Source organism: Panicum virgatum, chromosome 1N (assembly GCF_016808335.1).
Source record: "Panicum virgatum strain AP13 chromosome 1N, P.virgatum_v5, whole genome shotgun sequence".
Lineage (NCBI taxonomy): Eukaryota > Viridiplantae > Streptophyta > Magnoliopsida > Poales > Poaceae > Panicum > Panicum virgatum.
The window spans coordinates 26851685-26869597 of record NC_053145.1 but is presented as its reverse complement, the minus strand read 5'-3'; the positions used below and the strand labels follow the sequence as shown (position 1 = coordinate 26869597).

The 17913-nt window shown below is 40.6% G+C and overlaps 1 protein-coding gene across 1 annotated transcript in view; it reads left to right on the top strand.

Annotated features, from left to right (window-relative positions):
• LOC120655552 (structural maintenance of chromosomes flexible hinge domain-containing protein GMI1-like) overlaps positions 1 to 17602 on the top strand; it is a 36032-nt gene extending 18430 nt beyond the window's left edge. The window contains exons 16-38 of the mRNA XM_039933418.1: positions 1772 to 1862; positions 3205 to 3239; positions 7606 to 7681; positions 7801 to 7989; positions 8099 to 8281; positions 8386 to 8407; positions 8487 to 8604; positions 8672 to 8788; positions 8917 to 9231; positions 9315 to 9439; positions 10001 to 10178; positions 10278 to 10386; positions 10535 to 10632; positions 11904 to 12002; positions 13736 to 13802; positions 13882 to 13964; positions 14062 to 14325; positions 14402 to 14569; positions 14687 to 14801; positions 15237 to 15417; positions 15554 to 15745; positions 16336 to 16653; positions 17055 to 17602. Of these exons, the coding sequence (XP_039789352.1) occupies positions 1772 to 1862; positions 3205 to 3239; positions 7606 to 7681; positions 7801 to 7989; positions 8099 to 8281; positions 8386 to 8407; positions 8487 to 8604; positions 8672 to 8788; positions 8917 to 9231; positions 9315 to 9439; positions 10001 to 10178; positions 10278 to 10386; positions 10535 to 10632; positions 11904 to 12002; positions 13736 to 13802; positions 13882 to 13964; positions 14062 to 14325; positions 14402 to 14569; positions 14687 to 14801; positions 15237 to 15417; positions 15554 to 15745; positions 16336 to 16653; positions 17055 to 17346 (3435 nt within the window). The 3' untranslated portion in view covers positions 17347 to 17602. The remainder of the gene's footprint in view (positions 1 to 1771; positions 1863 to 3204; positions 3240 to 7605; positions 7682 to 7800; positions 7990 to 8098; positions 8282 to 8385; positions 8408 to 8486; positions 8605 to 8671; positions 8789 to 8916; positions 9232 to 9314; positions 9440 to 10000; positions 10179 to 10277; positions 10387 to 10534; positions 10633 to 11903; positions 12003 to 13735; positions 13803 to 13881; positions 13965 to 14061; positions 14326 to 14401; positions 14570 to 14686; positions 14802 to 15236; positions 15418 to 15553; positions 15746 to 16335; positions 16654 to 17054) is intronic.
• The last annotated feature ends 311 nt before the right edge of the window (positions 17603 to 17913 follow it).

Genomic DNA, 17913 nt, shown 5'->3' with positions numbered 1-17913 from the left:
TTGTTGTTCCTCTTCCGCCTCTGCTGGCCACCGCCGCCGCCGCCGCCTTGCTGTTGCTGCTGCGCCAGGAGTTGCTGAGGAGGAGGTGGCATGGAGGAGTGGCAGGAGGACCCGCAGCCGGAGGAGCCGCAGCCGGAGGGCGTGGAGGCGTTGAGAGCGGTGGAGGTGACCAGCTTGGCCTCCTCGGCCAGGCGCAACTCCTTGAGGGCAAGGCGATCAAGGGCGCTGGAGAAGGTGATGTCGGGGTCATCAGCGATGATGTCGCAGGTGGAGCTGAAGCGAGGATTGGCGCCTCGAAGCAGGTTGAGCACCATCATCGTGTCATCGACGGGTCTGCCGACGTCACGAAGGCGATCAGCAACCTTCTTCATCTCCTGGCCGTAGGCTTCGACGGACAGATCCCCCTGAGTCAGGGTCATGAAGGCCTGACTCAGGAAGATAGCACGGGGTGCCCGATTCGCCCGGAAGCGGGCAGCGATGCCGGCCCAAAGCTTGTGTGCCGTCGGGTCCGCCTCCATGATGAAGTCGTGAACGGCGTCGGAGATGGTGCTGTAGATCCAGGAACGGACGCAGCAGTCCTCCTGAATCCACAGAGGGGTGAGGGGATTGGGAGGTGCTGTCCCGTCGATGTGCGACATCAGGGCGAAAGTGCCGCACATAGCCTCGAAGCACGCCTTCCACTTGGAGAAGTTGTCGGCGCGGAAGTCAAGCTTCATCGGGACGTAGGAGTGCACGTTGATCGCGGCGTAAGGGAGCGCCATGGGAGAATCAATCTGTGCAGCAGAGTCATCGCCGAAGAGAAGAGAAAACCCGATGGAGCAATCGGAATCGCTGTCACCGGAGTCCACGTGGGTGATGGTGGACATTAACAGATGGGATCTGGTGTGGTGGAGAGGTCGCGCGCAGCCAGGGAGGCGGCGGCGCGAAGGGCAGCGGAAGAGAGGAGGCACGCGTAGCTAGGGAGGGGGCAGCGCGCTAGGGCAGGGAGGGAGGGAGGGAGAGAGGCAGGCCTAGGGTTTAGGCTCTATACCATGTAGAGAGTTGGGCAAACACCACACACCCTAATGAGGGGGGTGACCTTTCATTATATAGGCCGTATAGGCTTGGAGTACAAGTTAGGGTACAAATACAATACAAGACCATATACAACTCTATATATCTAACAATATTGAGCCTGCCTGCTTGCACTTAAATCATCACAACCCATTTGATAACGGATTGGGCTGATAACATCATCTGGTACTATGCCAAGATAGAGTTACTTGCAGAACCCTATGTTGCCTCAATTGTTTGATACCTTTTGCTAATGCCAATTGCTGACCAGTCCAAAACATTCATTTGGTACAATAGTTTATGCACTCAGTATCCTTCAGAGTCTGCCCAATTGACCAAGTTGTCTTTTGGTTTGACTTTGGAGATATTTCTCATTCTCAACTGTAATGATATGTTTCTATTCCCCCTTGTTACGGATCCTAAGGAGGAATGGAGGATTCATGCTTGGGAAAATCATAATTGAGAGGAAATTGTTAACTTGATCACACTGAACTCATACAATGAATATGATTTGCCTCTAATTTTCAGCACAATAGATACCAATTTCGTTACATGATTCCTCTTTCATATTTGGATTGAAATTATCTAGTGTGGATATTGGCAGACTTAATGCATATGAAACTCATAGAGAGCATCCAAACAGAGTACTTTTGCATTAACTGCTTGATTTGCCCTTTTCCATTAATCTTTTTACCACATAATGTTTTATTCACTGTAGGGTCCTCTTCCATTCATGGAATCTAAATACAGAAAAGGCCGCAAGGCTGAATTCTTTAGAAGAAGATGCAAGAGGGTAAAATGCTTTGTAGGTGAGCTTAACATACTACTACCTATTACCAGACAACCAACTTTATGGATGTATTAACTTGGATAGTTTTTTTATGAAAAACCAAGAAAGCTAAATTTTGGATATTCACTAACTTGTGAACTTAAAATTATTTTTCCCATCAACCTTGCATTTGTTGTTTTAACTTGGATAGTTTTGAATTTGACACTCTGTATTTTTGCAACGAACAAGTTTACACAATCAAACTGGAAATGCTATGTTGTTGGTACATGTTTAGTAGACCAAAGTCCAAACATGGCAGTTGTTTTAGCAGTGCGAAGAGGATTGCTTCAAGATCATATATAACCTCACATCCATAGCAGTGATAATTGACCTGCTAGTTATGCCACATCAAACTACACCCAGTCACACACCTTCCTTGTCATTTGCCTGAAAGTACACCTCCTACTTCTCCTTCAGGGCCTGCAACTCGGTAACAAAGTTTTCTATGAAAACTTGAAGGGTCCACTGAGTAAAAACCTGTGTCCTGGTATTAGAAGCTATGTTTGCCTTGATTGTGATTGTTAGTTTGCAATGGCCAATGGGACAACTAATCTGCAGAAAAAATGGCTTAGACAACATGGCACAGGGGGATCATATCAAAATAGTCGAAGTTTCTAGTGTGTGTGGTGCACCTGTAATCGGGTGTGTTAGGGAGTAGGCCTGCTGGCCCTCTCTTTGTATTTTTTTTACTCTCTTCTTAATGAAATGACATGCAGCTTTCTTCAGTTCAAGAAAAAAGGGGGTGGTATCAAAATAGGAGATATACTGAACAGAATCTGCGAAGGTCTAAATAGTAAAAGAAATTTATATATTGGTTAAGTCACGAGTACAATCCGTCTTTTAAGGACGAGCAAGGTTTCCAGCAGTCAGTTAGCTGCCCTCCTAGCATTCACAAGGAAGTAATCTGCCTCAAGGGCAGAGGTTGGAGGCGCCATGTGCTAGGTGGCGGCCAACCTTAGCAGTTGCAGGCTCGGGACTTGCCTCCCCCTTCACCTCTGACTTTCAAGTCCGCGCTCAGCACTCGGCGTTGTATGAGGCTAGATGGAAGAAAAGTAGACTGGATTGAATCGTCTTTAATTAGTTCGGCTGACCATAGGGTGTTGCCATGGCACACCTAGCGGGTCCCTAGCACCTTTGCACTAGAGCAACAAAATATTATCTAAACCCATTAAACAATGTAATAACAACTTAAAACTCTTTTTTTTTATCTAAAACCCTACTTTGTTTCCTGAAAACTATTATTAACCTGTCTGGTCCAAACAACTATAAGATTTTATTATTTCATTGCTTAAATATTTTTTTTGTTACATATATTTTTGCAGAAACAGATGCAGGGTTCTCTCCAACACTTTCAAAGGTAAATTGCCACATTTTAGTCCTTATCTGTTCCTACTTGTTTTTCTTTTTCCATTTCGTGTGCTACCTGGATGTATGAATTAACTTGATGTTCAAATTTTCATAGAATTGTTGGCCTTTCTAGGGTATATTCCTTTGCAACAAGAGAGTTATTGTTATATCATCTATGAAAGGATACCTTGTTAGATCGAAGCTAAAAACATCTAAAATAATTCTCCTTGGGTACCCTAAATTGAAGGTGTTCGGACCAGTAATACGACTAAAATCAGTTATTGCGTCATGTAGTAGACAATCTCATATATGTTTTTATCACCAATCTAAATTAGAACATATTTGTAAAACATTATAGAGTTACGAAATCTTCAAGTCAAGTATTCTCATTTCTTTTTTCTATATCAATCCAAATATTCAATACATTTTTATTTCATTGGTTGACATAAAGTTTTTATTGGACGACGACGACAACAACAACAACATAGACTTTTTTCCCAAACAAGTTGGGGTAGGCTAGAGATGAAACCCGAAAGAAATAAGTTCAAGGTTCAGGCACATTGATAGCTAGTCTCCTACCACTCCTATCCAAAGCTATCTCTTTAGAGATATTCCAATCCTTAAGGTCTCTCTTAACCGACTCATCCCACGTCAGTTTAGGTCTACCTCTACGCCTCTTTACATTATCGACCCGCTCAAGAACCCCACTACGCACCGGCGCATCAGGAGGCCTTCGTTGGACATGTCCAAACCATCTCAGCCGATGCTGGGTAAGTTTCTCCTCAATTGGTGCCACCCCGACCCTATCCCGAATAACTTCGTTCCGGACTCTATCCCTCCTTGTGTGCCCGCAAAACCACCGCAACATCCGCATCTCTGCTACACTCAGTTGCTGGACATGTCGCCTTTTTGTAGGCCAACATTCAGCACCGTATAACATCGCCGGACGAATTGCTGTCCTATAGAACATGCCTTTTAGGTTTTGTGGCACCCTCTTGTTACAAAGGATGCCAGAAGCTTGCCGCCATTTCAACCAGCCAGTTGAAATTCTATACCTAACATCTTCATCAATGTTGTCATCGTTTTGTAGCACCGATCCTAAATACCGAAAAGTATCCTTCTGGACCACCACTTGCCCATCTAGACTAACATCTATCTCATGCCTAGTCGCGCTGAAATCGCACATCATATATTCGGTCTTGGTCCTACTAAGTCTGAACCCTTTCGACTCTAACGTGCGTCTCCACAGCTCTAACTTCCTATTAACCCCTGCCCTACTTCGTCAACTAGCACCACATCATCAGCAAAGAGCATACACCAAGGGATCTCACCTTGTATATCCCTTGTGACCTCATCCATCACTAAAGCAAATAAATAAGGGCTCAATGCTGACCCCTAGTGTAGGCCTATGTTAATAGAAAAGTCAGTGGTGTTGCCATCACATGTCCGGGCAAACGTCGTCGCATTCTTGTACATATCCTTAATGAGAGTAATGTACTTAGTTGGGACTTTGTGCTTCTCCAAGGGCCACCACATGACATTTCTCGGTACTTTGTCATATGCATTCTCAAGGTCAATAAAGACCATGTGTAAGTCCTTCTTCTGCTCCCTATATCTCTCCATCAATTGCCCTATTAAGAAAATTGCCTCCATGATTGACCTTCCAAGCATGAACCCAAATTGGTTTTGGGTCACACTTGTCACTCTTCTTAGGCAACGCTCGATAACCCTCTCCCAAAACTTCATCGTATGACTCATCAGCTTAATCCCACGGTAGTTAGTACAACTTTGAACATCGTCCTTGTTTTTGAAGATAGGTACTAATATACATCTCCTCCATTCTTCCGGCATCTTGTTTGACCGAAAAATGAGATTAAAAAGCTTAGTTAACCATACTATTACTCTATCTCCTAGGCATCTCTACACCTCAATGGGGACACCATCAGGGCCCATCGCTTTACCTCCCTTCATCCTCTTCAAAGCCTCCCCGATCTCTACCTCCTGAATTCTCCTCACAAAACGTCTGTTGGTATCGTCAAAAGAGTCATCTAACTCAAGGGTAAGGCCCTCACTCTCTCCATTAAACAACTTGTCGAAATACTCTTTCCATCTATCCATGATCTCCTCATCCTTCACTAGCAGTCGATCTGTCCCATCCTTAATGCATTTGATTTGGTTGATGTCCCTTGTCTTCCGCTCGCGGATCCTAGTCATCCTATAAATGTCCTTCTCCCCTTCTTTCATGCCTAGCCGCTGATACAGGTCATCATACGCCTTACCCTTTGCTACACTCATAGCTCGCTTTGCAACCCTCTTCGTTAATTTATAGCCCTCGATGTTGGCTGCACTCTTGTCAAGGTGGAGGCGATTGAAACACTTTTTCTTCTCCTTAATAGCCCTTTGCACCTCGTCGTTCCACCATCAGGTGTCTTTCCCCTCCTGTTTGCCTCCCCTACTCACGCCAAACACCTCTGAGACCACCTTCCGAACACATATTGCCATCTTTAGCCACATGTCATCTGCGTCTTCTCCTTCTTCCCAAGGCCTCTCACCTAGCATCCTTTCCTTAAACGCTTGTGCCGCTTCCCCTCTAAGCTTCCACCACTTTGTTCTCGCAATCTTGGCACGTTTGTCCCGGTGGACACGTACCCGAAGACGAATGTCCGCCACCACAAGCTTGTGTTGAGGGACAACACACTCCCCAGGTATCACCTTACAATCTAAGCAATCACGTCTATCCTCCCTCCTAGCAAGGGTAAAGTCGATCTGGCTCGAGTGTTGTCCACTACGAAACGTCACAAGATGGGATTCCCTCTTCTTAAACATGGTATTCGCTATCAACAAGTCGTAGGCTAACGCGAAGTTCAACACATCCTCCTCTTGACTCCTGCTACCATACCCAAAACCCCTGTGCACTCGCTCGAACCCTACATTAGTTGCACCCATATGGCCGTTGAGATCTCCTATGAAGAGTTTCTCGCTGGTAGGCACGGTACTAACCATGCTATCTAGATCTTCCCAGAACTGCATCTTGGTGCTCTCACTAAGGCCTACCTGAGGGGCATAGGCACTGTTCACATTCAAAACCGAATCTCCAACTACCAACCGGATTAGGATAATCCGGTCGCCTTGCCTTCTAACCTCTACGACTCCATCCTTAAGGCTCCTATCAATCAAGATGCATACACCATTCCTACCCGGAGTTGCCCCCTGTACCAAAGCTTGAAGCCAGTATTCTCAACCTCCTTCGTCTTCTGGCCCTTCCATTTAGTCTCCTGAACGCATAGAATATTTACACGCCTCCTAATTGCTGTATCAACTAGCTTTCGCAACTTACTCGTTAGGGACCCTACGTTCCAACTACCTATACGAATCCTAGTTGGCTCGACTAGCTTCCTTACCCTTCGCACCCGTCGAGGGAAGTGCGAAGACCCTTGCTCATTTGTCACTACACCCGGGCGTAGATGTAGCGCGCCATTCAGGTGACGACCCGACCGTTGCTCACTTATCATCGTACCCAGGTCACGATACGACGCGCCCTTGGGGGGATGGCGACCCGGCCCTTGCCCATTTATCACCACACCCGGGTTCCGATGTAGCGCGTCGCTAAGAGGGTTACGCCCCCAATGAGTTTCTTGTGGGTTTCAAATCCATTAGAGTGGCTATTTTTTAACGCAACCCTCCTCCTTTACCCGGACTTGGGACCGGCTATGCTGAGACGACTCAGGAGAGAGAGAGTCTTCCAGTCAGCATAGGCGGAGTTCATATTTTATGGACAAAGTAAAAAAATTGTTTTACTTCATATAATCTAGGAGTATGGCATCACTTGTTCTATATGTGGCAGCATTGCATATTTTATGGAAGCAGTTTGAACCGCATATGCCTTGGTTGAGCTAGTCAGTATTCGTTTTTTCTTTTAAAAATTGTGCAAAGGCGCTACTTTTTGTTATGTCTTATAAGCGTGTCCATGTGAGTTTTTGCAGGTTGGTTTTGTTTCTGTTGGGGCTCTTTTACCCCTTTTCTTCGTAATATAAAGATATTCAGCTCTCATGCGTGTTCGAGAAGAAAGTTTGAACCAAACAATATAACATATAGTGTTCCAAGTGCCTTTATTATGTCTCACAGAGAAAATTGATAGGATTCTTTCATCCAAGTGTTACAAATTCCTAGAATGGAATATTTCCATTAAACTGTCATTTCAGAAAGTAGAATTCTACAGATAGTGTATAACATTGATATTCATATGAAATGCACTCGACATTATTGTCTTGCACCGTTGATATTATTAGACACCCCCATATTCTATGAGTCAGTCACTTGTTCCTTTGATACGCACTCAACAATGTAGAGTTACAAACTGGGGTTAAATTTTGCAGACTGATTTAGCACAACATAATCATTTTACGAAGGCACTTCGTAATTGGGGCAGCAATTTTTTGAACAATACCTCAGGTTTTGTTGTGCACCCATCTGATTTAGTGCTCTAGTAGTCTTTTAGCACTTACTAGCTAAATTTTAATTTTATAATTCTAATATCTGTGGTTGGTCTAACTCTTTCTTTTGTTAAATAGCTGAGGTTGATGTTGAAGCTCATGACAAGGACGGAAAATTACTAAGTTATAATCAGCTGGAGAAACAATACTATGATTGGATCAAGGAAATGCATGATAAGTATGATGTGGAAATGGATGGTGGGGATGATGAACCCACCCTTATTATCAATCCAAAGTGCAAGGAACGACTTGCAATATCCAATGATGGTGAGGGATTACAGATGCATAACCGTTGTGCTTATCGTATGCTTATTCAATCAACAAATCATGAAATTCTGTGAACATTTTTTATTATATTCTGATTACAATCCTGCAGTTGAAGTCATTAGACTTCATAGATCAATTAGCAGAAAAGGGAAAACTTGGAGGAGAGGAGATCATCTGAAAATTCATAAGGGAGCAACTGGACGTATGAAAACTGCATTCTATTCGTTGAAAACTTCTTTGTGTACCACTTTGGAGTACATTGTTGTTGAAGGTCTTCAAGGAGATATTTGCGGTGAGTTCACTCATGTTCTAATGTATTCGTCTTTTATGACATATCTGCATTCTGAAAGAGGTTGGATATCTTTCATTTCTGATGTTGGGCTGCCTTATTCACAGGTGAAGCCCGCCTTATATGCAGGTCCTTTTTTAATCCCCATTTATCCATAAAAATTGCTTTCCTCTTTTTTCAGAAATGTGAAACTTCGTAAATTTTCTAGGCCTATCGATTGCTCTGACGAGCAAGGATGCTGGCTCGATGAAACCGAGTGCACGAGTCCAAACATATCTATACAAGAATCAGTCTCGTTTCCTGTCAGCATAATAGATGATAGACTGGTAAATTCTTGTGTAATTGCATGCAAATTTCTGGCGTTTGGTGTGTTCTTAATTGCTATACTTGTAGTGCGAAATTATGGATGATAATTCTTGGAATCAAGTGCTGAAAAAGAGAAAGGAGAAGGCTCCTGCATGGATTGAACTCATCAGGAATTCTGAAGTCGACACTCTTGGACTAGGAGGGGTCAGTAATTTAATAGGCTCAATTTTTAATGTGAAATATTTGTAAACAGCCTTTGGAGTATGCATCTTATGTCTTTAAATTGTGTGTGTGCGCCTTTTTTTTTTTGCATGTATGTGCTACTTTGACAGGATCTACCATATGAAGGTGATGTAATGGCTGGTTATCAACCTCCACACGAAATTGTAGCTGTTTTACGGCCAGGAAATTATACGCCTAGCTCCACTGGTCATCTTGAGCAGAAGTATATTGTGAAGGATGAGCTGGAGATGGTAATGGAGGTTAAACATTTGGCCAGAAGTAAAAACTGTCCTGCAAAACTTGTTGATAGAAAGGTGAAGAAAACCTCATTGCATAATGACATACATGGACTGTACGTATTTCCATTGAGAGAAGCTTCATGGATATTTAAAAAATCTGGAGTTTACCAGTTTAATTTCTCTGTGGTAAGTATAGTAACATTATCATACGGAATCAGTTGCAAGAATTTTTCTTTTAATCTTATGCTGTATATTGAAATGCTTTGTAGAGTTGCAGATATACAAGTATCATTCAGAAACAGACAACTATAACAGTCTGTCCCGACTTGAACTCTAGGCGTTGTCTTTTCAGTATCGCTGGCTCTTCTACTGATAGTGCTCCTGTGAATATAAGGTTCGTGCTGGGATGCGTACGTAGTTGGACTAGTAATATTTGTGTAATTACTAGCTTTCTGGCTTGTTGAACATGGCCTATAAATCAGGTGGTCTGCCCTTTCTCATTCAAATTCCTCATTATCTGAAAGTAGGGACTGAGTTAACTATGCTCATTTGATTGGTTTTATGATGTTCAGTTGATTAAATTACTTTCTCACATTCCAATATGTTCTCCTGTTAGGCTGTGAGGTTACTGTTACTAGCATTTTCTGTGCCTCTTCATTCTATATAAGCGAAATGCTTTCAGGTGCCCTTGGCATTCTAAGTTGCCTCATGTTTTTATAGTGTCCGAAGTCCGAACAGTCTGCTCAATCTTCATTGATAGTACAAGTATTGCAATTAGGCCCCAACATGGGCTCACACTAAACTTCACTCCAACACGTCCCTAAAAAATGCCCAAAAAAGTCCATGATTGCCTGTCATATGAAGTTCTGCATAGAACCTTGTTTGCTTCATTTGTTATATTTGTTCCTGCTACATTTACTCTTGCCTTTTCAGTTGATAAGAATTGTTATTGCAGGCTTGGATGTCCAGTTAGATGTCTTGTTGTTAAAAGTGTTGATCAATATGGAAATGAAATTCCTTTCCTTGATACATCTGGCATTACTATAACTATATTTGATGGTGATGATGTCCTTGCGCATGTTGATGACGTTGAAGTGGAACTCTCATCAGATTCATTAGCAATGAACGTCAAAGTATGCCATAAGAACATCCATTATCACAATACTGACCATAACTTGGTAATATCTGATGTTTCAATGCTAACCATATTTGACGTTGTTCTGTGCATGAAGGATTTTGTGTTTAAAACCAGCAAGTTAGACATACTACGGCCAAAGTATGAGGCGAAGTTGAAGCTATCTTCATTGGATAATAAGTTGTCTGGTATATGGCCATGTAAAGGTTAGATAGAAAGCTTGTTTACTTATCTGTTACATTCATGTATTGCAATTTTATAGTTTCGTTAATCTTTATTCCATGAGGAATTTTTTATCATTTTGTAAGTACTTAGTCTTATTCACACCATAAGAGTTGACATGTTTCCCTGCAGTTAAACCAGGCCTTCCATCAACCATTATTATGGACATGTCCGTCTTCTTGGAAGAGAATTTAACTCCTGGAAGAGTGATTGATAATTTCCTTCTTGAGGTACTTAAATTATGATCCTAACTTGTACACCATACTTACCTAAATAAGCATGGTTAATCGGTTACTGCACATGACCAGTAAGGGCCCAACATAGCTATTAGAAGTCCTTATGAATCATCGGAACCCTACGTATCACGGATACATTGGTTCTGAGTATCACCGATACGCGATAGGGTACAGTGATATGCTGATATGGCAATAGCTCAAAAATAAGGATACACCAATATGGTGAATAATATATATTTAAATTAAGTAATAACCATTACAGCTAAAAACAACCACATTTCTTTCCACACACGTCACTCCTGGAAGAGAATCGATTGGTACAAGCCTACATGGTATGGCATGAGAAGGGAAACTAACTGTTACAGCAAGAGAATCGATTGGTACATGGTACCTCTTCTCGTCTTGACCCTACAAGTGACCAAGAAGCTCTGGAGTGCGATGTCTTGACCGACGATTTCTTCATGACGCTCCTGCAGGCTGCAGTTTTCACTCGAGGTACCGGAGCATGCGCCACAGTCCTGATGATGCACGCCTTATGCCCGTGGATTCAGATCCCACAGTTTCGGATCCCAGTGGCTATGCTCGCTCCTGGCAGCATGCATGATCCCAATGGCAGGCCTACCAAGGGACGACGCTAGTGCTAAAAGATGAGGAGTAGAGGACACATGCGCTGACTACCAACGGGTCAAATGTTGGTGGGCTCTGAGAAGAGGTTTAGCTGTGCCAACGTATCAGGAGAAGCATATCACGAAGTATCCGCTGCATACTGAGAATTATGTTTTTATTTTTAAATCTTATGTTCTCGATACTTTTGATACGCATATCGGGCCTGTATCGCCGTATCCTGCTGTATTGGATACGGGCAATGCACCCTTCCTGGCGTGTCAGTGATTCATAGATCGGAACATATTGTCCATTGATAGCATATTTAATAGGAATGTAGGACCTGACATTATTGGGAAGATTTGTTTAGTTCTAAATCATATATCGATCTCCTTTTCATTCGAATAAAAAACAGAAGCGAGTTCTTGTGATCTAGGGCAAGAAAATGTTTCAAAATAGCAAATTACACTAAATACTTACCATTGGTACTCACTTTCTTGATAAAAAGCTGGCAACTAACCAATGTAATAACAAAATTCTTACTTTTGAGTGAAAATCTAGAATCATGAAGAATGATATTTCTTCAGTTTAAAATAGATATGCCTTACATCCTGACTTGGTGTTTATTTGTGACCCTGAATACCAACCACTTCATGTGGCAGGTGTTTGATCAATTTAGCAATCATGTTGAAGAAGGAACCGAACTTAATATCCATGTTGATGGACTCTGCTTTCTAGATAAAAAAAGCTCCGTTCAGAAGGTAAGTCTTTCACATAATGTATGATTATTCGAATGTATCCAGTGCATTGCAATAGGCCTGAACAGATGTTAGTCAAATTTGTGTGTGGTTCTAACACATGTATCAATCTACTTTAAGTATGACGGTGAATTTGACTGGTCAGTATATTGCCAAGACTTTTGATTGTACAAAATAAAATATATTTGAATGCATTATGACATTACATTTATCTTTTTCGGAATACCCACATTTTTTATAGTATTGTTCGTGGTTAGCTTGAGCATAACTGTCCAATTTCTTTGGAAAAAAGTTCAATTTACTCCCTTCAAGTATAGCCAAAGTCTGAATAACCCCCTAATACAATGTCTTTTTTGTTTCTCCATACACAAGTTGAATTTTAATCTCAAATTTTGCAGGGTAGTAGTGGACATCACAATGCATATTTTAAAAAATTGTTATAATTGTTTCATCATTATTTTTCATATAATTTCGAACTCCAATGATTAATATATTATTAAATATTCTAACTGAAAGCAATGGGGATTGCGTGGAATATTGGATTGAATTGATTGAGAGATAGATGTACATATATATAGGGCGAGGAGATCGGGGTTTATAGAAACAGAACCCAACACGATCTCCTCCTATCTCAAACCAAATACAGAGACCGGCCGGCTATGGAAAGCTAGGGCGCAGGCCCACGCAATACACGCATACATGCTATACAATGCTTGCTAACACTAACCTATCAAAATAATGATAAAAATTATGATATATTTTTTTCTAACATGTGTTATGATGTGTACTATCATCTTGTAAAATTTCAACTTAAAACTCCACCTATGCATGAAGAAATGAAAATGACAAATTGTATTAGGGGGTAATTTGAACCAAAGAGCATAGTTTGGGGGGTAAAATGAACCAAACGATAGTTTAGGGGGTTATCCGGACTTTGGCTATAGTTGAGGGGGGTAATTTAGACTTTTTCCAATTTTTCGTTCCAAGCCCAAGCTTATCACCCACTGTACCCTGCAGAATCCGGCAAAGATAAATTGCAGCCAGATGCCAGACTCTCATTGTTTGAATATTACATGATGAGTAACTTGCAATTGTAACTATAGTGAACGGGCAATGTGGCACATTAATTGATCTACCTTTGTCCTTTTCTTTCTAATTCATGCCGCCGCATTCATACAGAAGGAACATTTTGTTCATTGCACAAAAGAAAAAATATAGTAGTGTGTTGTACTTAGTCTTGAAGTGCTCAGGTATAGTAGAAGAAAAGTTCCACGCCACCTGCTTTTTCTTTTAAGAAAGTCCAATTTCGGACCCTCTAGGCCTCTTCTTTGAAACGTGATATTTTACTGTCATCCCCTAATCAAATTAAATTAGAATGAGAGAGGCTTGGGTGAAGGAGGATGTTTCGACTAGTAGTCATAGATGCCATGTCAGGATTTTGTCCACGGTGGCAACTAATGTGGACTCGAGTTTTCTTATTTACAAACTAGCACAATTTGTTGTGCCTGTTCAAAATAAAGATAGTGATGGCACTATAATGGTGTTTTTTTATTGAATGGCAAATGAGCTTTACTCTGTGATTTAAGGAATGTGGTATGTTGTTAGAGAACAGTTACATTACTGTTCCCTTATTCATACCTCATGTTTTGACCATCATATATAGCAGCCATTTTGTGGATCAATAGTTTTGCAGTTGTCAATCTGCAAGCATTTATGCTGAAGAGCGAACTTTGCAGGTAAATGGTGAGGGGTTTATTGACCTTCGCGGAGCACTAAGAGTCTTGTGTGGCTTTGGTTCAGAAGGTTTGATTATTTTAGATTATGCTTATGCCAACATTTTATACCAAATTTTCATTATATTTTTTGTGCCTATCATGTGCAGCTTGTATAGCAATTTTTCATCATGAGAAGAAGATTTTCTCCAAAATATTTCAAATGGCCGTAAGAGAGTTAAAGGCAGTAAATGTAAGATATTTTTTCTTGAATGGATGCTTATTTTTGTGATTTGGCCCTTAATTTTGAGATAGTGTTTGAGGTTTCTACGTGTGTTGCTATTTGACAGGTTCCTGAAAGTTGTCTGGCTGGATCCATTCTGGACATCATATTTGAAGTTTCTGATAGTAACGGTCTGATTGATGAATCCATAGATGGACCCCTTCATACACTCAACATCACATCGAATGAGTTACTACTAGCGGAAGGAGCACGATATGCCATTAAACATGGAAGGTGTGTAGTTTCTCATGTGCAGCTTCCTCATGAACAAGGAAATGTCACTATTGTGGCATGTCACACACATTATCCTGATCTGCAAATAACGATTCAGGTGCCAATTGCATATAACATTTCTGGTATTTTTTATATATTGTTTCCAATGCACTACTAAATTTTAACCATTGCAGTTTCAAGTTCAACCTTTTGATTTGGCATTGACCTGCTTTGAGGATGGACCTGAACCTATATTGAGCGATCCAATTTTATCCCTTGACAGTTCAAATCTTTTAATGCCCTTTCAAGTTGCTCCTGCTCAACCTAGTCATCTTGTCACATATGTAAAAGATGATATTAAGGTAAGAATTTGACATTCTTAAAGTACAGGGTACTACACTGTTTTCTAGCTAGAACTTTTCTTAAAACTATGGCAAACTCACTAATATCTCTGTTATTCCGTATTGTGACGTATGCAGAAAGCTAAAAGTAAAGTTGGAGATACCTTTTCAGAGATAGAGTCTTCGAAAAATAGACTTGTAACTCTTTATTCTCGCAAGGAATCACTGGAGGAGGAAATTGACACCCTAAAAGGTGATTTTTCTATGCGCAGTCATTCTTGTAACTTTTATTGATTGTGTGTTCATTTTTTTATATTCCGAAATATTCCTGCTTTCATATAGTCATAGTGTTATAATCATAGCTTGAGATTCTGCTCCACTTGCAATGTTCCATGTGTTTTATGGAGTCTTTTGCCATCACTATGGTTACAGCATATAGCTTTTGTGTTAGCGTGGTAATTATATTAGGCCCGTGGGCCATGGGTGGCTGGCCGCACAGGCCATAGGCCATGATTGTGTTAGGCAAAGACTTCCAGTTGGTTCTGTTTGCATAAGCCATACCCTAGGGTTCCTTGTCTATATATGTGTATGTGCTTTGCACCTCATAATCAATCTACTAATTTTGCCAAGCCATATTGCTTTCATTTTTGGTTTGCTGCTTTATGTAACTTCTTTTTTTTTTAACCAGGTGAGATCGGGTCTATGGTTGGTTATTTCATTGATACAAAGGAGTTAGTACGTCATAAAATTAGAGAAAAACTTGGTACTGCTGCTTTTGTTCTATTGTCTAGTCGTCGTGAATGTTTCATCGATGATTTTGTTGGTATTGTTGCCCTACTTGGAACTGTTCCAGACATCAAAATTGGCAGGTAAGTGTTTTGTAAGAACAAATAAAATAGTGGCTAAATTTATCTCTAACACTGGACTGTATGTAGTTTGTTTTTGGTCATTTCTAAGACGATGTATCATTTTCTTGCTCTGGATTTTTGGGTATTTATTTTGTAGGATGCTTGCTGTATATCTTGGCAAAGATGACATGCTTTCCGTAGTTTGCAAGACAATGGATGCTGCTAATTGCATCGAGAAATACAACACAGATGGAGATGTAGATGTTGGTTTTGGCATTCATCAAGAAGCAGCTACTCTAGGAGTACCCATAAAGAGTAGATTTTCTACCATCTGCCTAGATGATATAGAGTAAGATCAACATTTTGTAGTTTCCATTATAAAGTTGTTTCCATGGTTGTCCCATTTGAGTATTAAGTAAGTTTGACATTATTAAACAAGCTAATATAAAATTAAATTCCCCAAATTGGCTGTGTGGGTTAGAATACTAGTCGTATGAGAATAATTTGTTGTTTGTATCATAGGTACTAAACTGGGCTATGGATCTATCTTACATAGCTTGTCTGTGCCAACATTCTTATGTATTGTCAAATCTCTCTGAAGTATTCCCTCTGTCCCGAAAAACAAGTCACTCTAGGATTCAAAATTTGTCCCAAAAAACAAGTCATCCTACCCTATTTAGAAAGTGCATGTGCATGCAAGAATCAATTAATGTCAAATGTGGATAATAAATAAGGGCAAACATGGTCATTTTACCTTCTTGTTAGTTTGTCCTAGAATTACTAGGATGACTTGTTTTTTGGTGCCGAGTGAGTAGAGAATAGCTTGCCTGGGCCAACTGTCTTACGTGTTGTCAAATCTCTCTGAAGTAGAGAAAGTAATCTAGTCATGCAATTTATCCCATGGAAAGCTTTTATGTTGACAGCACCTCTTTTCTGCAGGCCCTATAAAGGAGGTCTTATGCAGAACAGTCCACAAAAGGAATTAAACCTGACGTGGCCGTTTCCATTTGTTAAAAGACCTAAGGGATTCAAAGGATTTGCTGTCAATATGATAAATCTTTCTGACGAGAACTTGAACATAACAACTAAAGGTGGACATGGACTCCGTGAAACTTTATTTTATAGTCTCTTTGGAGAGCTTCAAGTTTATGAAACCCGAGATAATATGTTCCGAGCCAAGGACTATTTGAACGGTGGAGCAATATCATTGGATGGTGGCGTTATTAAAGGAAAAGGAAAACTTCTTCTTGGTTACAGGTCAGTACTATGTTTCACAAGCTCCTTTTACACCATGACTGTCGATTTGTTAGATGGTTTTGGGAGAACAAGAATGACTCTTAATGAAGTATTGCCAACTAACTGGCCAATGACCACTGCATTTGGATTTATTTTTAATTTTCGGTTCATTTTTTATTTGTCAGAGAGCCTTACTAGGAAATTCTAAAGGATTTAAAATTTTGCCATTACACAAAATGAAAAACCTTTTTAATCACCAGGTTGATGTTCCTTATGACTTGCTCCCTCAAAAAAGATCATTCATTTAAGTAATGTATTTAGCATTAGTTATGATACATTTGCATCACAAAATCATTATTTATTTTGGTAGCATATTTATTCCATGACTATATTGTATTAAATTAATCTGGTCCCTTCTCCAGTGATCCAAAGATAACATTTCCTGTTGCCTCCGGCTCGATGAAGATGCCAGATGAGTTAAAAGGTCATCAGGATGTCATCACGAAGACAGAAAACCTGGATGAAAAAGTGAAGCTTTTGGAAGCAATCAAAACCGAAATAAGCAAACAAGAAATGGTTGCTAAGGAACTGTTGGAGAAGTTCAACAAGAGGAAGCGCAAGTTTGACGAGATATCAGAGAAAATAACCCAGGCTTATGGCAGGGAGCATGTTCTTTGGTGCACCCCGGTGAAAGCGGAAATGCATGATCTGTAAGCAGGAACTGTGCCGTAGACACATTTTGTAGTTTTGTAGGCAGACCTATAATGCAATTCATATGGACAACTCTTATGTTGGTAGTTTGAACTCAGCGCAATATGGTCAGTCTCCTGCCAAGGTACATGGACATTATGCCGTGATGTCAACTGGGTAAATTGTAGGATGTAGCCTTGGTAGCGCCTCCTAATTGTTATGTTTGGTTGCCTGCATCTAACCTTATTCATTCGTATGAATGCTTTAACCAGTTCAATTCCTTCGTGGGCTCTCGTGTGCATGACATGACTATTTGATCTCGCCTCAGTTGTTTACTTGATCTCTGACTGCTATGAATGAAAACGGATCGGATATGTCAAATATATATACAAATAGGAATACAAATATTTATTTTTACTCGGATTTGGATTTGGTGACGAATAGAGCTAAATGTGCTGGATATTGATATTCACTGTATTTGTATATCATATATCCCACTTGAATATTTAGATACGGATACAGAACAGATATTGAAAACTGGTTATCAATATGATATGTTTCATTTAGTCTTTGAACTCCTTCAGTTGGATA